This window comes from Neltuma alba, unplaced genomic scaffold (genome assembly GCF_004799145.2).
Source record: "Neltuma alba isolate B1F8T4 unplaced genomic scaffold, ASM479914v2 tig00011506_pilon, whole genome shotgun sequence".
In the NCBI taxonomy this organism is placed as follows: Eukaryota; Viridiplantae; Streptophyta; class Magnoliopsida; order Fabales; family Fabaceae; genus Neltuma; species Neltuma alba.
The window spans coordinates 110,823-134,339 of NW_021636174.1; the positions used below are offsets into that span (position 1 = coordinate 110,823).

At 35.7% G+C, this 23,517-nt stretch overlaps 2 protein-coding genes across 2 annotated transcripts; one reads left to right on the forward strand and one right to left on the reverse strand.

The window, feature by feature from the left end:
* The first annotated feature begins 5,148 nt into the window (after positions 1-5,148).
* Positions 5,149-17,964, forward strand: LOC114714457 (E3 ubiquitin-protein ligase KEG). Its single transcript, XM_028899200.1, has 16 exons — positions 5,149-6,193; positions 6,783-7,148; positions 7,258-7,488; positions 7,676-7,801; positions 7,906-8,242; positions 8,328-8,485; positions 9,632-9,789; positions 12,093-12,214; positions 12,303-12,437; positions 13,169-13,293; positions 13,498-13,602; positions 13,716-13,949; positions 14,813-15,146; positions 15,235-15,423; positions 15,529-15,834; positions 16,315-17,964. Exons 1-16 carry the CDS (start codon positions 5,448-5,450, stop codon positions 17,527-17,529), a joined length of 4,887 nt encoding a protein of 1,628 aa, XP_028755033.1. The 5' UTR covers positions 5,149-5,447; the 3' UTR covers positions 17,530-17,964.
* Positions 17,965-19,140: 1,176 nt separating this feature from the next.
* On the reverse strand, positions 19,141-22,862 carry LOC114714455 (nudix hydrolase 16, mitochondrial-like). Its single transcript, XM_028899198.1, has 4 exons — positions 22,759-22,862; positions 20,890-21,001; positions 19,756-19,839; positions 19,141-19,502 (listed from the first exon to the last, which is right to left on the reverse strand). The coding sequence occupies exons 1-4, from the start codon at positions 22,827-22,829 to the stop codon at positions 19,224-19,226; spliced, it is 546 nt and encodes a 181-aa protein (XP_028755031.1). The 5' UTR covers positions 22,830-22,862; the 3' UTR covers positions 19,141-19,223.
* Positions 22,863-23,517: the final 655 nt, after the last annotated feature.

Sequence of the window (23,517 nt, forward strand, 5' to 3'; positions counted from 1 at the left end):
ACTCAAAGAACTGTCTTGACAACGATAAGTTGTTTCAGTGGTAACACCACCTATTATGTTTGGATGAGATCTAAGTTTGAACTTAACATTGTCATATTTATACGTGTGAATGTATTTAAATTGTATAGAATAAAAAAAAATTGCTAAACCAGCCAGCTTGTGCTCATTAACAGAAGAATAATAATGCTGATAGCTTCCTACTTCTTCTAGACATTTGGGACAGAGTGGAGAGTCACTACCCTTCATTTTTAACAAGACTTCCTTAGTAGAAAGTCCGCCAATGAGAACTCTCCATAAGAAATGTTTCATTTTTAGGGGGACATACAAAACCCCATACACAGAAGACTTGCATCTGAAAAGAGCATTCATGGCCCCTTTTCTGCTTTCTTCTTAAACTCTTCCTTGCTATTTTATAACCAGATTTCACAGAATATTCACCATCCCTGCAAGGTAGCCAGATGAGATCTTCAACCATGCCATTGCATAAATGGATTTTCAAAATCTCCTCTTTGCCTATATCAGAAATGCACCCTTCAATTGCATCTAGATTCCACATATTAGCATGTTGTAGACCAGGAATCCATTTGTCCTTCCACACTTTCACTGAGATCTCATTCCCAACCTTCCAACGCAAATTTTTCATCAGAAAATTTCGACCCTCCAAGATACTACTCCAACACCAAGATATATGTTTGCTTGCTTCGGTAAAATATTTTCCCTTTAAATTAAAAACCCCTGCTCTTTTCAAAACCCACTCTTAACGGCCCTAGTAACACGGAATATTCTGTTAAAAATTTCAAAATATTTGATTTTATTATTTTTAATGATGTGAAAAATTTAAATTCTTTTCCCAATTAAAAACAAATTTAAATAATTAAATATTATAATATTTAAATAGATATCTTATAAAAATTGTATTAAAATTTATAAAATTTAAGTAACAATAAACCCTCTACTCTTTTCAAAACCATTTAAAATAATTATAACTTTTTATGTGACCGAACTGCTTTTTAAATAATACTCCTCAAGTCCTTAATATATGATTTTATTTGAGAGTTAATGTTGGCCCTATATGTGATACCTATTTTATATGTTCATCAATTTTTTCTCAAATTAAACCTATAAATATTTTCTTTACAATAATCAAGTAGGAGAAAAAAAAGAGGGAATCAAGAAAGATGATTAGAGTGTTTTAAAAAATATATATAATATTAACTAATTTAATTAACATCATTAATTTACTCAAATCAATTAATTATATCTTATATTAAGAATCAAAGAAGTATCTATTTTGAACGAAAGGTGTCTTAGTCTAAAATATATGACTTAATGGTCAATTAATGAATGGAGAAAGAATTATGTCATGTCATCCTTAATTTCAGCGGAGGTAAATAAAACTTTAAAAATGTAAGGGATGCATATATAATTAACGCAAAATGGAAGTGAACTTAGCCTATCTACGCTACTGATAACAAATATAAAATGACGGTGTTATCAATAATAAATATAAAATGATAATACTATCCCCTTCTAAGTTCAAAATCACTTGATCAATAATTTTCTTATTCATATTTTTCAATATAATAAGCATATATTTTCATTTATATTTTATATTATTAACCATCCAAATATTTATTAATTAGAAAATAATTTTTCAAGACAAAATATTAGCAATTTATTTTTATAATTAATAAAATTATATATTACGTTTTTATTAATTTAATAACAATCATTAATTATTTTAAGATATTTGTTTTTAAAAAATAAAAACCACCATACTTTTCTCCTTTTTGGGTAAAAAGGGATATTACTATTGAACATGATTATAATATAAGCAAAGTTTACAAACAATTACGAAGGTTCTCCAGAGGAAAAAAAGGTACAGTTTTTTTCCCCCCATAATTTATATAAGAAACTTGGCATCATTAGAAGAACTTCGATAGTTAAAAAAAAAAAATTTAAATTTGAAAGAAAAATAGTATATATAAGATCTTATATTTATAAAAACAGAACTCGTAAATTTAAAATTGGAGGGATTACGTTCTTTCCTAATTTCTTCCAAGAACATTAATTTTTTTTGCCCAAATTCTCATCCTACTCAAATAGCAAATCCAAGCAAACGATCTTCCAGCAAAATAGGATTTTTTTGGCATGAAACAATTTGAAATCACTTATTTGCCCACTTCACTATGATCAAATATAGAAATTTGGTCCCTCAAATTTGTCTTAATTAACAACTGGTTTTTGAAGTTTAACTCAAATCGCCTCAGTTATCGATTGGTTTCTAAAGTTTGATTTTTATAACCAAGTCTCTAAAGTTTCACACACAATTTCATATTTATATTTAATCATCATCGCTTCTACAATTTTTTTCTACGATCCATAAAAAGCTTGTCATTCTGGAGTTAAAGATTACGCCAAATACATGTGTTTAGGATTATACATCTTCAAATCATAAATGACTAACCGCAGACAGTAATAAAACTTCAGGGATTTGATTGATAAAAATTAAGCTTTAGAAATTAAATCAATAATTGAGACAAATTTAAAAGACTAATTCTAAAGATCATCTGCTAGTTATTTCACCTCCTAGTTGCAACCAGCCTTCTACTGCTCTTCTTCTGGACTAAACCAAAAGCCAAATACAATCTAATTTGAGTGCATACATTCTTGAGGCATTGTCTAAAACTTCCTTGGGATTTGGGGTTCCTTCCTTTTGAGAAAGATTTCATTCCTTATATCTTTTTCTATTAAATGCCCGGTCCATAAGTGTTGGTTGTTAAATTCCTTTATTATATATCTTAAAAGTCCAAGCCTCCAAATTTCAAAGGTTTGCAAAGCTTGTTGGAATCGATCATATTAAATGAGTCTCTGTGAGTCCTCCGGCCACCCAAGAAATCAACTACAATAATCATGCCAATTTTATGACATATATGTTTAGGAAAAAATAACGAGAAATAATGACCCAAAAAAAAGTAATAAATTGTACTCCCTCTAGTCCTATATATAGAAACCAGATATATAGTTTGGTCGCGTTTGGTATAGAGCATTTAGTTTGGTCGCGTTTGGTATAGAGCATTTAAAATGAGAGACAATGATTAAGATTGAGACTGAGATTGAGAAAACTTATTAAAATAGTGTTTAATGTGAGAGATTGATTGTTATTACCTAGAATTGAACAAACTTATATAAGTGGGATTAGAGAATATCATAAAAAAAATTGGAAATATGAACTAGGTATCTTTTAAGGAATGTTTTGTTTAACCTCGTCAATCTCAAACCCTACCAAACTAAAATTCTAATCAAGGGCAAATCACTTACAAACCCATATACTCCCTTCATTCCATAATATAAGTCAAATTTGATCCAAAGTGTAAATCATTTGAAAAATATTTAATGTTTATTTGTCAATTATGTTCTTGCAATTCATGCTTAGTTGTCATTGTATTTTTCTCTCTCCTTCACAACCTAATTTAGTATGGGTAAAATTGAAAAAAAAAATTGAATTTGAAACACATTTAATAAACTAAGCACATTTAATAAACCAACTACCATTTTTTTATATTAACAAATATGTTAAAATGACTTATATTATAAACTGGATGGGATAGTAATCATAATTTTCATTCCCAATGCATTACATAGACCTTCTCATAGCATTTCAAGGCTTTGTGGAGACAACATGTGGATAATTTAGTTAATGTTCATCATTCAAAGAGACCATAATCTTACACATAAAGTAATATTACCCATGATTTATGTTTAGAGAACATGACTAAATATCCATAACAAATCTCTTACAAGGCTTCATATACGTCTCAACTAAGGCACAACTTAAAAAAAAGATAGTGTAATAATTAGAGAATGCTTAGATAAAACTCTCACCATCCCCTCTCTTTATATCCTAAAACAAGGCCTTTCAAATTCAATCATGATTATCAAGGTTCCTTTTTTTTTTTTTTGGGAAAAAAAAACAAACATTTTTTTAATTCCAATCCAAGTTCAGTGATATAGATTAATTTAAATATTAAAAATCATCAAATCTCAATTATGAAATATAAATATATAATCCAATAGCCCACCATAATAGATCATACATTTTGTGCAGAGAAGTCATACCCTCTATATTTTTTTTTTCCTTTTCTAATTCCAATCACTTAGCTGTTGCTTCAATCTTACAATTTCTTGAATCATATTTACAATTATTCCATTAATATATATGATCTAATCATGATCAATTTTCTAAGTTACTAACATAATCATAAATCCAGAATTTAATATGAGTCAATTATAAAATAATTATTTACTTAAAATTTAATATCTCTCATAGCCAAATAATATTGTAGCAAAAGTTTCTAATAAAATTATGCAAAATTACAAAACTTATATATATTATTTATTTTTAAAATTATCCATTAATGATTACTTATATTATACTAACATTAAATAATTAATAAATATAAATAAAAATTGTAAATTTTTTCTCTTAGGCACATTATTTTTTAATTAAAAATAGTAATGCCATTCGAGTTATTATCAGATATTAAAGTTAGATATAAGCACTCCTAGTTGGTGATGTTGCGTCTCGTCCCGTTGAAAAACTTGCACTTGTGTGATCATACATAAATTGCACATAGATATATTATTCGTTGGCCCTCTAGCTTTATACAATATTTTATTTTAGTCCCTTATCTTTAGAATATAAACCTTTAATCTTTTAGTCTTAAAACTGTTAACAAGAAATGATGATATTTAGCTCATAAATGTTGATGAAGTATTACTAAATACTAATATATTAAGTTTAATATTCAAAATAATCATGATTGTTATAAAAAATTATTATTTAAGACTAATAATTGTTTAGTTAAAGAACTAAAAGTATACTTTTTAAAATTAAGTAACCAAAATAAAATTATAAAATCTTATTTATTCTATATAAATGAGATTTTATAATTAAAAAGAAAAGGATTATTATTATATGAATATGTACTGTACAAGCAGACGAGAGGGACGGGTTGGGGACTTGAAAGTCCAAGCAGGAGCAGCCAGCCCACTGCATTACCCACCTAAGCCCCCTTCCATAGAAGCCGAAAGAAAAGGAAAAGAAATTAGATAGAGCTGATTATAATACCAAAATCCCTCGCATATCGCTCCTTTCTTTCTTCTCTTCCCACTTCTTCTATCACCGAGCCTCTCTCTCCCTCTAGATTTCTTCCTTCGTTAGCTTATTTGATTACTTTGGTCCCAGCTTAATCTCTCTCTCCAATCTTCCTCTTTTATTCGGTTGCGGATCTACCATTTCTACCTCCTATCAACTTCAATTCTGCGTGAATAAGATCTTTGGGAGCTCGAATTTCGATCGAACAATATCTGCTTTGGGTTTGAGGCAAGTGAAGGTTTTGTTTTCCGGGTCAGTCTGAGATTGGAAGTTCAGGGAGCAGGAGAATATGAAAGTCCCCTGCTGTTCGGTTTGCCAAACGAGGTACAACGAGGAAGAGCGAGTCCCACTTCTGCTCCAATGTGGGCATGGGTTTTGCAGGGAGTGTCTCTCAAGAATGTTCTCGGCGTCTTCAGATACGACGCTAGCGTGTCCGAGGTGTCGCCATGTGTCCATCGTTGGAAACTCTGTGCAGGCTCTGCGCAAGAACTACGCCGTGCTGGCTCTTATTCATTCGGCTTCGAATGCGTCGGGTTCGAATTTCGATTGTGACTTCACAGATGATGATGAGGAAGTGGGTGATGGTGGTGAAGAAGATGGGGACAATGATGAGGACTCGGTCATGCGCCGCCGGTGTAGCCGCAGGTCCCAAACATCGAGCTCCGGCGGCTGTGGACCTGTTATAGAGGTCGGAGTGCACCAAGAGTTGAAATTTCTGCGCCGGCTAGGAGAGGGGAGGAGGGCCGGTATGGAAATGTGGACAGCGGTGATTGGTGGTGGTGGTGCAAATGGACGGTGCCGACATCAGGTGGCTGTGAAGAAGGCTACGATAGTGGAGGAGATGGATTTGGATTGGATGCAAGGGCAGCTTGAGAATCTGCGTCGTGCTTCAATGTGGTGCAGGAATGTATGTACATTTCATGGGGCAATGAGGATGGAGGAGAGTTTGTGTCTCGTGATGGACCGGTGTTATGGATCAGTTCAGTCGGAGATGCAGCGCAACGAGGGCAGACTTACTTTGGATCAAGTCCTAAGGTTTTGAATTGCGCTTTCTTTTTTGCTGTTCTGTTATAAATTTTGGCTTAAGCATGCTTCTATCTGATGGGATTTTTTGTTGACCCGTAGGGAGGATGTTATTGTTAAACTTGGTAACAAGTAATTAAAAAGAAAGTAAATTGTCTTTCTCCTTCAATAGTTTGAATTAATTTCTCGATCGGAGTTTGATGAATAATGCTGCAAATCCGCAAGTAAAAGATGAATGCACTGCAAAATGATGAAATTTTAATGTTAATTTGGAGGAAAACTGACGAACTGTATCTTCGCTATCATCTAGACTAAGGCTAGCATAGAATGTTTTATTTAACATTTAAAACTATCATTGTCCGCTGCCTTGGTGCTTTCGTGTAGCCTCTGCGTGAACACAATGGAAGAGTTGAGTAATTCTTTGGGAAACAATTTTATGAGAACAAGGGCACCCATGTCCTGATTTCATGTCATCTTATTCATATGATTTAGCTAGCTTTGAAGTTAAATAAATGGAATTTGAATTCTCCCTGTTGCATGCTAATTTTACATGATAATTATTAGAGTTGAGGTGGTGACACTTAGTTTTTGCCAAATATAGATATGGGGCAGACATTGCTAGAGGGGTAGCTGAGCTTCATGCTGCTGGTATTGTTTGCATGAATCTCAAACCATCCAATCTTCTTCTTGATGCAAATGGCCGAGCAGTGATTTCGGATTATGGACTTGCCACAATTTTGAAGAAGCCTTCCTGTCGGAAGGCCCGACTGGAATGTGATAACTCCTCAAAGATCCATTCATGCATGGAGTGTATAATGCTCAGCCCACATTACACAGCTCCAGAGGCTTGGGAACCTGTGAAGAAATCATTAAATTTGTTCTGGGATGATGCAATAGGTATATCTGCAGAGTCAGATGCCTGGAGTTTTGGTTGTACATTGGTGGAAATGTGCACGGGTTCTGTTCCGTACGTGGAGCAACTCATTCTTTATTTATGAATTTTTGTTTTTTCATACCCAAATATTTATACTGTTCATATTTTAGAAAGTCTCAGTGGAAGACCTTTGCTTGTGCAGATGGTCTGGCTTAAGTGCAGAAGAAATCTATCGAGCAGTTGTCAAGGGAAAGAAACTGCCACCGCAGTATGCTAGTGTGGTTGGTGGTGGAATACCAAGAGAATTGTGGAAGATGATTGGAGAGTGCTTGCAGTTCAAACCAGCCAAAAGGCCCAGTTTTAATGCAATGTTAGCAATATTTCTTCGTCATTTGCAAGAGATACCGCGCAGTCCTCCTGCAAGCCCTGATAAGTGAGTTGGAATTACTGTAAACAATGATTTACACCTTCTAAGTTGGTTTTATGGCATCTGATTGGGAAGCCAAAGAGTAGATTGTATGGCCTGTTATATTTATTTATGAGCTTTCTTGTGAATGAGAGCGACATACACAATTTACATCAATATTCATTAACTGTCATTGTGTTATTTCTGTTCATAGTGACATTGTTCAATCATCTGTGTCAAATGCGGTAGAGCCTTCCCCTCTACATGAGCCAGAAGTTCCACGAGAAAACCCAAACCATCTTCATCGACTTGTATCTGAAGGGGATGTTAGAGGTGTTAGGTTAGTCAGCATGGCAAATTACATCTGATCTGCTTCAATTTGCTTTTATTTAGGCTCATTTTGATCTTGCTCTTTCTGTTTATGATCTCTCCTTTTTGATACAGGGATCTCCTTGCAAGGGCTGCATCAGAAAATGGTAGCAACTACCTGTCGTCTTTATTGGAAGCACAAAATGCTGATGGACAAACTGCTCTTCATCTGGCTTGTAGACGCGGTAGTGCTGAACTTGTTGAAGCTATTTTGGAGTACAGAGAGGCAAATGTAGATGTCTTGGACAAAGAGGGAGATCCTCCTCTTGTTTTTGCGTTGGCAGCTGGATCTCCAGAATGTGTCCATAGTCTTATAAAAAGAAATGCTAATGTAAGGTCTCGGTTGAGAGATGGCTTTGGCCCTTCTGTTGCCCATGTTTGTGCTTATCATGGACAGCCAGATTGCATGCGAGTATGTTTTACATGAATTGTACTCTGATTCTTATTTGTCTTTATTAGAGCTGTTTTCATATAATTTTGTCGTGAAAAAATAACAGGAATTACTGTTGGCTGGAGCGGATCCTAATGCAGTGGATGATGAAGGAGAAACTGTACTGCATAGAGCAGTTGCCAAAAAGTACACAGACTGTGCTCTTGTGATATTGGAAAATGGAGGCAGCAGATCAATGGGCATCTTAAATTCGAAGAATCTGACGTAGGAGTTTTTATCCTCCCACCCCTTCTTCTTCTTCTTTTGTTTTTGTTCCTTTTTTTTTTTGGGGATCAAATCCACCGATTATCCTTTGAGTGTAGGATATGCATGTTGAGTAGTTAAAACATTCAATAATTAATTTTAATTAACTGCTGAGAAATACAATAACAGCCTTTATATTATAATGTGCGTGGAATAATGTCATAATGATTTATTTTGTGAAATTTTAAAGGGTAATTTGTACTGGACAAGAGCGGGTAGGTTTTTGTATTTAAATTAGAATTAGGGTTTTGCTAAGTGGTTTAAAGCTCTCAAGGGTACAAATTTGGGAATTGATTAATTGAAAGCTCTTTTTGGATTTATGAAGCGCGTGCATCTCATATGAGATGGCCATGACCATCTCAATTTTCATTAGTTATGAAGAAGAGAGAATTTTGAATAGGATCACCGACTTACAATGTTGGGTTCCCTCATGCGTCTACTTATACTAATACGAGTATTTCAAGTACAAGAGTAGAATAACCAATACAAGCCCAGCCCATTAATTTATGACATACCTATTATTTTAATCTGCACTTATGCGATTCTAAGTGCTGCTTCAAATGATCTCCTCAATCACAGTTAATGCTTGATGCTAGTCAATTTCCTGGTAAATCATGCACTATAACTTGGATTGTTTAGCTTCATTGATACAAATGTAGAAAGGAGAATCGCTTCAAGCATCTTTTTTCTTTAAGTTGATTCAACATTCACCAAACTCTGAGGGATTTTTGGGCTTTTGGATCCCCAAGGTGACGTATACCTAATTTAGTTTCTCAATGTTGAGCGTAGCCTTTGGCTCAAGTACACTGTACTGGCTAGTTTAGCACTGATCAAGAGTGGAACTATGTTCCTTCACTCCTAAAGCTTTTAAGAGAGCTAGCTATGAGCTTTTGCTACATGGTTGGGTTTCAAATTTTTTGAGGTAGTATAGATGAATGTTGGGGACGAGATTCCTTTTGTTTTTTTTTTGAAGTCCTTTTATCCTTTGGAATATTAAATGCTTTCTAGTTACTGTGACATTGATGTTGAATTTAGATATGTCTTTGTTCAAGTCTCATGAGAAAACACAAACATCTGCTCTTACTGTTGTGGATTTTGATGTTACAGACCACTGCACTTGTCTGTGGCAACATGGAATGTGGCTGTTGTGAAAAGATGGGTGGAAGTTGCAACCTCTGATGAGATTGCTGAGGCAATTGACATTCCAAACCCTATTGGCACTGCACTGTGCATGGCAGCTGCTTCTAAAAAAGACCATGAAACTGGTATCTGGAAACTGGGATTATTGCTTGATAGTGATTTAAAATTTGTTTGTTTATTTGATAGACCTGTAACTGTTTCCTATTTAAAGATTACCTCTTATATTTTGCTGAAAATTGCGCGTTTCCTTTGAATAGATTAGTGATGTTCCTTGATGCTCAGGAAAGTCTTGCAACAAGTAAAGGGGATTATCACGTTATAACTGCGTCTGTTTGAAGGGGCTAAAGCCATTCATGTTTTACCACCAAGCTGCAATAAAAAGTCAAAGAGCTTCAATTTAATTCAAAAAATTTGCGCAATATCATATACTATTTCAAGGCTTTGCACAATCAGGAAAGCTATTTTTCAATAACTTCTGTCATATCAAGGAAACAAATCGAGCATGTATAATTTTTATCATTTATTTGCTTGTGACAAGTGACCTATATACGTTTGAAAACTCTGTATTAGTATATATTTCCCGATATTGAAAATTTTTAATTCAGCGTTCCCATATTTATCCACTTTTGGATCCTAACAAAAGTGAAACCTCCGCTTAGGTGAATTTAATGAGCATTATGGACTTGTTTCATGGTTCTTGCTACACTCAATGCTTGCACTTGGACAGAAGTTCAGCAATCACATCTTTGTTTTAGAAAGCTAGAGAATAACGACCCCATCAGTTTCTGAGCCTCTCTTACAGATCGAATAGCTGCATGATGTTTCCAGAATAAATGTCTTGCAGCTTTTGTAGAAAATTGGGCATGTCTTGAACATTGGAGGGTTTCCTTTCTTATGTGTCTAAAAAGATTTTGAAGGAGAAAGTGGCTAAAGTACCATAGCAATTTCCAGTATTTGCAGTGTATCTCTGTCTTTAGAGATGTGAGAAAATATGGTATCCATGTCCTTAGTTTGGTGTTCTTCTCAAATTTTTTAAGGAGTTTGCTACTTCAGATTTACAGCAAGATCGGCTGTTCTGCTGCTTTTCTTTAGACTGTTTTATGTTTCGTGCTTATCTCTCCATTTGTATAATTATCTTCTCTGTTCATATAACTTCTTTGTCTATAAGAATAAATATGAAAACTAATAACATAAGTAGGTTTGTTTGTGAAATTCCTTTATTTAAATCACCATGAAGTATATATAAAGTGGATTTGGGAGAATAACACTTAGGTTGAATTTAATGATAGTTAAATTTGGTCAAAGAGAACACTTAATGGAGTTATTGAGTGAGATATTTTGATTAACAATCTATCTGAAGATTTAGTTATTGGTAGAGCTCAATGGTGTCGTGCGATATATATTTATAGCCAATCCCACCTCGGGGGACAAGGCTCTGTTGCTGTGCTGCTGTTGTGGTAAGTCCCAAAAAGTTTTGGTGGTAGACAAGTTTTAAATGTCAAATCAAACAATTACAGATATAAGTGTCTCAGTTTTTAATTAATCATTTAAATTTTATGGCCATTTCCATTGAATACAAGTGAGATTCTTATATTTGTAATTGTCTAAATTGATATTTGCAACTTATCTTTCAGCAAAAGTTTTTGGGACTTACCGTTATTAAGTTCATCTTTTGGAGCTTAAATATCATTCCCCCAATGGTTTCAAGTGTTGGCGATCTTAATCATTGTGAAGTTAATTGAAATCTAGATTTCTGATTAGCGTGAAGATGAAGATTTCCTTTGGTATGAGAAAGAAAGCGGTAGACTCCATATTCCCAGTTTAGTTGGATCTCTAATTTCTTTTTCTGTTTTCAATTTTTTTTTTAAGTTTTAATCCTATTTGAGTTCTATTATGCCTTACAAAATGAAAACTGTTGCCTTACTTCGCCAGTTCTTCTTCTCTCTATATCTCTTTCCAGTGTTCTTGTATGTCTGATTCCTGAACAGTTTTCTTGGGTCAATTCCTTCATATTTACACGAGATGTTTGTTCCTGTTTGAAATATCTTGTAATTTCTGCTGTTGTAAACATTTTTATTATGTTGGTACTAAATCAAAACTTTGGACGCTAAAGTGCCTTTTCATTTTTAAAGCTTAAAGTTAATGTACTTGCCATTTTTATCATGCATATTAATGCTGTTGACAAGCATGAGAAAGGAAGCTTTGGTTTGTGATATATTGGATGGGGTAACTATTAGCCTGTTGCTGGTTGAGTTTGAAGTATGTCCTGAGTTTATGATTGAGTGCTGTCCTCTTGGATCCCCTTCTTCTGTTCATCTGTTAAATAATTCAACGAAGTATGAGCTTGTATGAAAAACCAGTTGTGTTGTCTCTTCTGTTCATTATGCTAGTTGAATAATCTGATCTTTTTTGTTCATGCCAAATGTAGAGGGCAGAGAATTGGTGCAGATATTGCTTGCTGCAGGAGCAGATCCGTCTGCTCAAGATGCACAGAATGGGCGGACGGCTTTGCATACAGCTGCTATGACTAATGATGTTGAGTTGGTCAAGGTGAGTGAATAATTAGTAATTAGTCATGTCTTTTTGGCAAAGTGTACGCATTTTATAACATAATTGTGTTTGTGGGTGTTTTGAGTAGGTTATTCTTGCTGCTGGTGTCAATGTGAACATCCGCAATGTGCACAACATTATACCCCTTCACTTAGCTCTGGCTAGGGGGGCAAAGTCATGTGTTGGGTTGCTTCTATCTGCTGGGGCTGATTATAATTTGCAGGTTTTTCATTCAAGCCTCCATTTCTGCCATTTCATATAATGACATAAAATTGACATCTGTCGTTGGTGTATTGTTTGATCAATGGAGATGGTGCTTTTGGTGAGGGATTTCATTTTTTTCCCCCTCAGTTTTTTTCCACCTTTCTGATTTATTATAATTGTTTCTGTTTGTCTGTGTTGGATCTGAAACTGGTCTTTGTTATATACAACTTACTCATCACTGAGTTGAATCTCCACAGGTGATTCAAGTGTAGTGATATTTTACAAGCACCGTATTGATGTTTTTACAGCCTTCAAGCTGGTTGAATGTATGATAAATTTAAGTCACATGGATACTTACAAAAATTCAAATGGGCAGAATGTGCTCAAAAAGGCATGTAACGGAATATCGAATCCATTTACCTTTGTTAATACAGCATACTTCTATGTAGGAGTGGGTTGTGAATCATATGATATGTGGATATATCTGGAGTTTAGTGCTTGTTACTTAGCACAAATTAGAAAACTTCTACTTTGAGGAAGAAGCTTTTTATTATTTATTTCGATCATTGCCTGATCTACAATTCTATAAATCTTACTATTATAAGTGGTTTGAATGAAGCTTTCCTTAAGCTTTAAATTTGTTACATGTGCTAGAAATATTTGAGGGTTGACGGCCTTCTGTCTTTTGGAAGGAAACCCTTGTTAATATCTTTGTGATTGCAGATTCTAATACTGATTATTTTGTATCAGGATGATGATGGTGACAATGCTTTCCATATAGCAGCAGACACAGCAAAAATGATTCGTGAAAATCTTGATTGGCTCATTGTGATGCTGAGAAATCCTGATGCTGATGTGGAAGTGAGAAACCACAGGCAAATAGTCGTGAAACATTCTTCCTTTTTGTCAGTTTATGTGCATATATTTGATACAGACAGACACTCTTATACATATGCGCGAAGAACTTGTCAAATAGTGTGAAAACGAAACTCCTGAACAATTGATGGTTGGATCAATTTACATCTTAATCACAATGAGTACCAACGCATGACTGTAACTGTTGGTTATTTTTATGACAGTGGCAAGACATTACGTGATATCTTGGAGGCCCTTCCTCGAGAATGGATATCTGAAGATCTGATGGAGGCACTAGCTAATAGAGGTGTTCATCTATCTTCTACAATGTATGGGAAGTAATCTATTTCTGCTATTATTTTTTATTTTTGGGATACCATATGAATTGTCAACTCAGATTTGTATAATATATATTATAATGTTTGTTTTTCATTGTATTTAGATTTGAAGTGGGAGATTGGGTGAAGTTTAAAAGAACTGTCACAACTCCAACGTGTGGGTGGCAGGGTGCTAGACAAAAGAGTGTTGGCTTTGTGCAGAGTGTTCCTGATCGGGAGAATCTCATTGTGTCCTTTTGTTCTGGAGAGGCTCGTGTTTTGGCAAGTGAGGTTGTAAAAGTCATTCCATTAGACAGGGGCCAACATGTACAGCTCAAAGCAGATGTGAAAGAGCCCAGGTTTGACTTGCATAGATGCTACATTATGATATATGTGCGCACGCTCTGTGCACACACTAGTATTACTAATGCTCAATGTGTTACTAGTCCTCAATATATCGAGGTGATAACTTCAGCTCTTTCAATTATGCAAGAAAGTCCACATGTCTGCTATGAATAAATAGGCTTGTGGGTTATTAAGTCATTAGATAAACAAAGTTCTTCTGCCAATCCTGGGCTCTTTTCTGAGCTCTTTGGTGATTAGCTCCCACCCGTGGCATCTCTGATGACCAAATTTGTTCTGAAAAAATTTGCAAGCCGCAAGCCTACAAACTACTACAATTGAGAGGATATCATCTACTTGCATACTTCATCCCCTCTGTAAAGATACAAAAAAAGACGGAGAAACTAAGAAAATTCTGTCTGAGCATGTAAGTCTAAAGGAAGAGGAGAAGGGAGAATTGAGGCAAGAGAGAGTCCGTTTAAAACGATGTATGAGGTTTTCAAAAGATTAATTGGAATTTTCTATTTAGTTAATCACTTAAATGCTTACAAGACTCGTCTACTTTAGGAGAGTGAAAACAACTGTTTGTTCTGTTGGAAATTTGGAGGTTGATAATTTTCCACATCCCCATGTGGAGGTTAGTGTCCTCGACATTGCACTGTACCTTCTCTTTTTGTAAATTATATAATAATAGTGGGAAAATTTGAGTCATTTTCTAAATGCGGCAAGCTCTAATTTCATGACAAACGAAAAGTAAAATAGAAAAGATGCATATGTGACTTGACTTCTTGTTATTTAGTGCTTCATGCATTTCATAAGTTCTTAGTTCTTGCTGCCTTTTAATTTTCCTACACTATTAATAATTGATTGTCTGTGTTAGGTTTGGTTGGCGTGGACAGTCACGGGACAGCATTGGGACAGTTTTATGCGTTGATGATGATGGGATCCTCCGAGTAGGGTTTCCTGGAGCATCCAGAGGATGGAAAGCTGATCCATCCGAAATGGAACGGGTTGAGGAGTTCAAGGTTGGAGACTGGGTTCGCATTCGCCCCACTCTTACATCTGCAAAGCACGGATTAGGGTCTGTGACTCCAGGAAGCATTGGTATAGTATATTGTATCAGACCAGACAGTAGTCTCTTAATTGAATTGAGCTATCTGCCAAATCCATGGCACTGTGAGCCAGAAGAGGTTGAGCATGTTGCTCCTTTTAGGGTAAGAAAAATGTAGATTGCCATTTCCTTTCATTTTTAGTAGTTGTTGTTATATAGTAGTGTCTAACAAATTGTTGATATTATTACAGATTGGTGATCAAGTTTGTGTGAAGCGATCTGTTGCGGAACCTAGATATGCTTGGGGTGGTGAGACGCATCATAGTGTTGGAAGAATAAGTGAGATAGAGAATGATGGTTTATTAATAATCGATATACCAAACCGACCCATACCGTGGCAGGCTGATCCATCTGACATGGAGAAGGTGGAAGATTTCAAGGTGGTTATTCTTGCTGTTTGCTGCCTTGAAGTTTATGCCTTCAACTATCTATTGCTGGATGCCTAACACATATTTTTTCTATTTTAATTTATCAATTTGCTGCAGGTTGGAGATTGGGTCAGAGTGAAAGCTTCAGTGTCTTCTCCAAAGTATGGATGGGATGATATTACAAGGAGTAGTATCGGGGTAATTCATAACCTGGAGGAGGACGGGGATATGGGTATTGCCTTTTGCTTCAGGAGTAAGCCTTTCTGTTGTTCTGTCACTGATGTGGAGAAGGTTCCCCCTTTTGAGGTGGGACAAGAGATTCATGTGATGCCATCTGTTACTCAGCCTCGGCTTGGATGGTCAAATGAATCACCAGCTTCTGTTGGGAAAATAGTGAGAATTGACATGGATGGTGCTCTAAATGTAAGCCTTCTAATTTAGTTTTTCATAAATCTAGACCAGATATTTTCTAGTTCTCTAACTGAACAAAAATTTTTGATCTGTCGTCCAAAACGATTGCTAAATAGGACCTTAGTTTAAGTAGAGGCATTTGCTTAAATCATACAAGTCGCATAGTGCTGTTCAAGTAGAGATAAGCATTCATTTTGTCTTGCAAAAGCCACTAAATGGAGCCATATAACATCACTTGTAAATAGCCATTCATAACAGTTATTACTGCTGTTAACAAGTTGCCATATAGCTGTGATCGCCCATAAGTTGAGGCATTTGGCATTATGACACAACTGCTTTGCTTATATCCTTGTAGACACTGACCAACCCCGGGGGGGGGGGGGTGTTGAAATGTTGGTCACTTTTGAGATAAGAAAAAGGAAGATTTGCAATGGCTAGGTTAACTGAATTTACCTCTAAATTACTAGACTGTGATTCTGCTATTCTTCACAGGTGAGAGTCACTGGTAGGCAGAGCTTGTGGAAAGTTTCTCCTGGAGATGCTGAACGACTTCCTGGATTTGAAGTTGGTGATTGGGTACGCTCAAAACCAAGCCTGGGAACCCGACCAAGTTATGACTGGAATAGTGTTGGAAAAGAAAGCATAGCTGTTGTGCATAGTGTACAGGATTCTGGATACTTGGAGTTGGCTTGCTGTTTTCGTAAAGGGAAGTGGATCACTCACTATACAGATGTTGAAAAGGTTCCTAGCTTTAAAGTTGGGCAATATGTTAGGTTCAGAACTGGTTTGGTCGAACCAAGATGGGGCTGGAGAGGAGCTCAACCTGAATCACGAGGTGTTATAACCAGTATTCATGCTGACGGAGAAGTGAGGGTGGCATTCTCTGGTTTGCCAGGTTTGTGGAGAGGAGATCCTGTGGACCTTGAGATTGAACACATGTTTGAAGTTGGAGAATGGGTAAAGTTGAAAGATGATGCTGATAACTGGAAATCTGTTGGACCAGGTAGTGTTGGTGTTGTACAAGGAATAGGTTATGAAGGTGATCTATGGGATGGAAACATTCATGTTGGCTTTTGTGGGGAACAAGAAAGGTGGGTAGGACCAACTTCATATCTCGAAAGAGTTGAGAAACTCATTGTTGGACAAAAGGTTAGAGTTAAACAAACTGTAAAGCAGCCAAGATTTGGATGGTCTGGACACACCCATGCTAGTATCGGAACCATATCAGCTATTGATGCTGATGGAAAACTTCGAATATACACCCCGGCAGGATCAAAAGCATGGATGCTGGATCCATCAGAAGTAGATTTGGTGGAAGAGGAAGAGCTCCGGATTGGAGACTGGGTCAAGGTTAGATCAACTGTTTCGACCCCAACCCACCAGTGGGGAGAAGTGAACCATTCAAGCCTAGGGGTTGTGCATCGTATGGAAGATGATGATCTGTGGGTGGCATTCTGTTTCACTGAGAGGCTATGGCTTTGCAAGGCATGGGAAATGGAAAGAGTTAGACCATTTAAAGTTGGGGATAAAGTACGGATCCGAGATGGATTGGTGTCCCCCCGGTGGGGATGGGGAATGGAGACACATGCCAGCAAGGGACAGGTGATTGGAGTAGATTCAAATGGTAAGCTAAGAATTAAGTTCCGATGGCGGGAAGGGAGGCCTTGGATAGGAGACCCTGCCGATATTGTTCTCGATGAGAATTGATCTAGGATCCATATTTACAACATTTGAGATTTGTACCATAGCTTGCTTTTCTCATTCAGCTCTTCAGCCTATTGTTTTTGGGGCCCAGACTTGTGCAAAGAAGTGGAGAACTACTCCTTGCTCCCACATGTGCTCTGAACTATAATAACTTAAGCTCTGGCTGTTGAAAAGCAGTTTTAACTGGATTTACTCTTGTGATAAACGGTTAGAAAAATGGGTGGAGTTGGGGGGGGGGGGGGAGAAAGGAAGGAAATTTGGCTTGCCATGCCAGAGATTATTGGAGATTCCAAGGCAGACACGGTGGAAATTTGCAATATGTCATTCATTCATAACTCATAAAGCATGTATTCCCAGATTTTGAGGTATATATACGTTACATATATTATTGTACAAATTCTCTTCTGATCGACTTAATTCATTTTTCTTCTCTTTCTCTCCATTTTTCTTTTTCACGCAATGCAGTCGCTTTATTTTATTTTATTTTATTATTTTCCAATGGAATGGTCCCATCTGCAACCGTTTTGTTTTTACTTGGAGTTGGCTTAATGTGAAGTGACCTGCTGTTCGTGACCCTGATCCTTGGGACACTCGTGTGTTGAGTCAAAAAGTGTTTTAGAAAAAGGAATAATTTGCCCCAACTGTTTTAGAATATTTTGTTATGCTGTTAGAACATCAAAGTTTAATCTCGTACCCCCACAACCATGTGCAAATGGCCCCCTCAGTTTTGACCCCCCCCCCCCAAAAAAAAAAAACTCTTGAAATTTTATTTTACCAAGTTATCGAGTTCCTGAGATAATTTTCTTGGCATTTAATACTCAATTATGTTACTGATAATGTCGGATTTTATTTCCAGCAAATAAACATCATCTGAATTGTTATTTGTATAAAGTTTTGGAAAAATTATAAATAAAGACTCCCAAATGTGTAAATTGTAATTTAGAACCCTAAATTTAGAAAATAACAAAGAAGGACCCAGTTTTATTTTTGTAAATATGAAATGTGGATGAAATGTCTAAAATGTTTTTTTAGTTAAATGACAAGTTGACTATAAAAAATGACAAGTTTATTTTAATGAATGACAATTTTAATAAACTAAATGTTTTATTTGTATAAAGTTTTTTTGGGTCAGGTATAAATATAAAGGTTTAGAGGGCTTGTTACTAAGAGAGATGTTTTCATATGATTCACGGTTCACAAAGATCGTGCATAATTTAGCCAAAATATAGGTAAAATCCTCTTATAAATTAATACTATAGTTTTGGAATAAATTAAAATAGGGTAACCATAGGTAAGAATTACATGAATTCTTTTCCAGAGCAGCAGCACGAGATAAACCCATGTAATGGTGAAAATCAGGTAGGACTAAGAATTACTTGAACTAGTATGTCAATATATATAAACTCAAGAAGTATGGAATGCAATTTAATACTTAGATTAATCCAAAGACTTAAAACAATAATCATGTAATTATAATTATTCTACAAGTATTATAAGAAAACCCTACGTATCTCATAAATGATGAAAAACTAATCAAATTTATGATTTGCCATCAAGTTTTTCAATAAAAAACATGTTTCTAAACTTCTGCTCAGGCCATGACAACTAATCAAATTTATGATTCATCATTCCAAAAATATTCTTTCACATATTATATTTTCTTATTGAATAATCTGATAGCAACCATCTAAAATATTTTATTCTAGTTTTGAACTCAAGGAAAATTGTCCCTTGCGCGTCAACCCACACTCATGACATTTGCAGAAACAATCCAAAGCATCCCTCATCCATGCATGTCGACAGCTCCCAAATGCTTCTGATAGAGACAGCCAACTCCTATTTCTAAACTTCTGCTCAGGCCATGAATGAAGCTCTTCCTTGACAAACAATGCAAACATTGCTGCTTTGCACAATCCTTCTGGATTAAACTCATCTTGGTGAGTCTTACTCCTAAACTCAAAGTACCCAAGAAAATCCTGAAACCGTATAATACCCGATTAAAGAAAATTAAGAAACAAATGAATGAATACTTCAACAATTTTCTGTATTTAACATGTAAATTCTTTTCATTTTTAGAAGAGACAATCCCCTCCCTGATGGGAAAAATTTCATTCTTATTCCATTTTTAAAGTACATTAATTTTAGATTTGAAAAAAAAAGCATTAAATTCTTGAATAATTAAAATCACAAAAATAGAATTGAAGTAGGTGGAAGATTAGGAAAATTCACCATTACGTCTCCTCGAACTCCTGCTTCTTCAATTGATTCTCTTATAGCTGCCTCCTCAACAGTTTCATCGTTCTCCCAACCTCCCTTTGATGGAAATAACATCAGAAAAAGCAAAACATATGAGGAGACTGCCGAAGTTCAACAAAGTTGATCACAACCAAAATAACCAAAATAATTATGACTTGGTATATTTTTAGGCACCTCGTAGATTTTTGGTATACCAACTTGCATAGGTCAATTTCGGCAAAGGATTAAAAGCAAAAGACAGCAATCTTATTTATTTGATGCACCTTTTTTATCATAAAAAATTTCTCGGAGATAGCTGACTTCTGTTTTAGATTTTATATCAAAGATTGTCTATCAATTTTCTAGCTTTTTAAAACCAGCAGCCAATGGAGAACCTTAAGCTCTACACACTACTTCATTCAAGATAAGCCAAAAACCTATAGGAATGAGCTACAAAAGTATACATCGTTAGTCACAGCTGTGTTGCTGTTACCCTCACATTTATATGAACGCCTTGAATTAATGTTCAGTGTATGATTTCCTTTTCTCAACAAGTTCCTAAGATTAATATTAAATGGCACAAGAATTGAAAAATACAGTTTTCATTTCCATGTATACACTGAAAACAGAAAAATTCGAAACACAATAGACTGTAAGTATTTTTTAAGCTTTACAATTTTGGCATAAGTATTGTAGCTATGCAATAGTGTACAGAAGGAAGTTGACACAGTTATGTCACCACTGCCTCACGCACAATAAGTTACGGTTTTAAACTATCTATAAAATAAACATCTCGATATCAATAAATATGAGACCTTCAATTAAAAAAAAAATTAATTACTGGAAGTCTGACACATTAGAACTCTTTATGCCTGCTCCTCAAAACAAATACATCCATCAGCAAAAAGTTCATCATATATCAAACACTAGTTGTAGTTAACTTGTGGGCAAAAAAAAAAAAAAAAGGAAGGCTAGACACTGTGGATCAGCTTAAAAAAAGCACTGAAGCACTTTACGAGATAAAACTTTTCTTACATAAAAACCTTGTATAGCACAAAATCAATTATCCACAACTAATTCAAAATGGCACTAAGATAAATATAAAAATGAACATTTTAACATTCATACCTTTGGAAACAAAAGGCCTGGTCCACTAGGTGAGCTAATCATAAGGACTTCGACAGTCTTCTCGGAATTAGAATCACAAACATCAGAACTTCTATACCTAAATGGAACACACCTGCAACAATTGGAAATGGCTGTAACATTATCATCGGAAGATCAAGACCACACATGGATATAGCTAACACAATCATATCAAAGTTCTCTTAATCGTCATGCAATTAACAGCCAAAGAATATGGTTGACATGGTTTTAGTTGCTCCTTGCTTCAACTAAGACATGCAAGGAATGTCACCACCAGCTATGTCCATCCTTTCCCTCTGTTGTTGCCTTCCACTTTTTGCCCCCAAAATATTCACAATTTTGCCAGCTCAAAATTGAGAAAGACTATAAATTGGTTGCAACAAATGATCTATTAATGCATATAAACTGAGTTACTTGATTAATAATTTTGGAGAAAGAGAAATTAAAGGTTTCTCTCAATTTTTCCCAAAAAAAAAAAGGGAAAAAAATAACAAAATAACAAAATAAATAATATATCAAATGACATGACAAGTCAATGTGATGATCTAACGACTCCATCCCCATCAAACGCCATGCATGCAAGTTTGCTTGGATTATATCACTATAAGGAAAAGGAGGAAGAGAACAAAGAAATTCCACTCAAAATTTGCCTGATGACAGCAAAATTCATGTCTGAAAGCCAACAAGACTAATAGAAATTCAAGAGAAGCAAAATTCAAAAATTACAATTGAACACTAGAGTGCTTTTGCAGAATTGTTGATAAATTAAACTACCATGCACTACACAGGGCGAAGTGCATGCTAACAATTTCCAGAATTCTGTTCTGTGTATCACCGACATGCAAAAACTTACTAAACTGCAGAGAGTTACGTCAAATCCTGACCTCTGTATAAACTAATTTGTTTAATAAAAGAACCCACACACAAAATAAAGCACAAAATTCAACGTAACCGGTTCAGCCCAAGTGTGTTCTCAAAAACCTCAAAACAGGAAAATATCACATCAGATTGACAAAACCGTATAACATTCTTCCAAGCCCCAAAATTCAAAGACCCAAAAATATACTTTTACGTTGACTGATTAATTAGTTCTGCATCTGTAATGGTGAGACAAAGCATCCATTTTACCATGATTAAGCAAGGTAAATTTAACTCCGAAATCCAAAAAAGCCTCTGTTTTGAGAATTTACATTGGAAAAATTTCACTTTTTGCCTCAGTTTGGAATTATGTGAGGATCCCAACTACGTTAATTGCATTAATTAATTTTGACGTAACGAAAAGAGAACAAAGAAACGACAAGGCATGACTGCTAAGTAGGCCTGCTCATAAAAAATGAAGAAATTAATTGGCTAAAACAGTCCTCGACCCACAATCATAGGAGCAAATAGAAAATTCAATAACTCAATGCGTCCGGTCAACCCCAAGGTCCTTGATAATCCTATTCCTTCTGTATGGGAAGGATGATTTGAATTTTGAAATACTAGGTAAGAGTAATCATCCGGAAAATAGAAAATTTAGTCAATATACTACTATAAACCGTGCAAGTTGCAACCCAACAACACCACAAGACTCAGAAAAAAGAGAAGAATAGAAACCAAAAAACAAGATGTAGAAATCAACTATTAATAAAATAAAAACTCAACCACAATGTGATGAGCCAGATTCTAATTTCTTAACATGAAAGGTACGTTTATACATATAGCACCTCGGCCTGATAATGACATTTCTCCCGTACATCATCCAACAAAGCAACATTTCAAAAAGAAAATATACACAAAAAAAAAATCATCATAATACCCACTAAATGCTCACGAATGGCATATCAAGAAATTGGGTGGGAAAAAACATACCCGGCGACAAGGCGATATCCGTTCTCATACCGCTGCTTAAGCCGACCCGTACGGGCCACCAAATCAGACATAATAAAGACCAAAACCAATACCAATCCCAGTCTTTGGTATTCACGAATCCGAAGGGCTCTTCACCATTGGCAATCCGATCAAACGAATCCGACAGTGCTCAAGTTCGCACTAGAAAACCATTCCACAATGCCGCATATCTTTTCAGCGATAGTAACCGAACGCAACGAAGCATCAGCCAATGGCTCCTCGAGAATGGTTGATTAGGGTTTTCGTTCAGTTTACAGGACCAAAAAGAAGAGAGACAAGGAGCGAACTGAAACGAATGCGAGAAAGGAAGTACGGAGCGAGGGAAGGGGAGGAGAGAGGCGCTCAGAACGGAACGGACGGTGGGGTCCGTCAAAGCTGACGTGGAAATGTGGGGCCGTCATAAGTTCGGTACTAAAGTGTTAGAAGCGAGGCTAAATGTGCAGAAACGAACAAATGGGGTGGAGACGCGTGGCATATTTGAATTTAAAAGGAACGTGATTGGTTGGGTTTGCGGCGATGTTTGATAGTCGTCGCTGGTGATGTTGATGAGGAAGAGGACATAGAAAGGAGGTTTGAGTCTGACGTGGATGTATTTGGTTTTCAGTTATCATGTACGGGAAGGGTGGGGATGCAATATGGGAGAAGATCTTGTGGGCCCTCATTTTCTTTGGATCCAACAGCAAAACAACCTAAAAATATTACATCTCAAATTAAAAATTT

Coding starts and splice junctions, on each gene's coding strand:
- LOC114714457 (XM_028899200.1), top strand. CDS start 5,448: ATGAAAGTCCCCTGCTGTTCGGTTTGCCAAACGAGGTACAACGAGGAA. Junction 7,149..7,257: donor ATGTGCACGGGTTCTGTTCC/GTACGTGGAGCA, acceptor TTGCTTGTGCAG/ATGGTCTGGCTTAAGTGCAG. Junction 9,790..12,092: donor TAAAAAAGACCATGAAACTG/GTATCTGGAAAC, acceptor TGCCAAATGTAG/AGGGCAGAGAATTGGTGCAG.
- LOC114714455 (XM_028899198.1), bottom strand. CDS start 22,829: ATGTCTGATTTGGTGGCCCGTACGGGTCGGCTTAAGCAGCGGTATGAG. Junction 21,002..22,758: donor GGATATCGCCTTGTCGCCGG/GTATGTTTTTTC, acceptor CAATTGTTGCAG/GTGTGTTCCATTTAGGTATA. Junction 19,840..20,889: donor CAGGCCTTTTGTTTCCAAAG/GTATGAATGTTA, acceptor TTTCCATCAAAG/GGAGGTTGGGAGAACGATGA.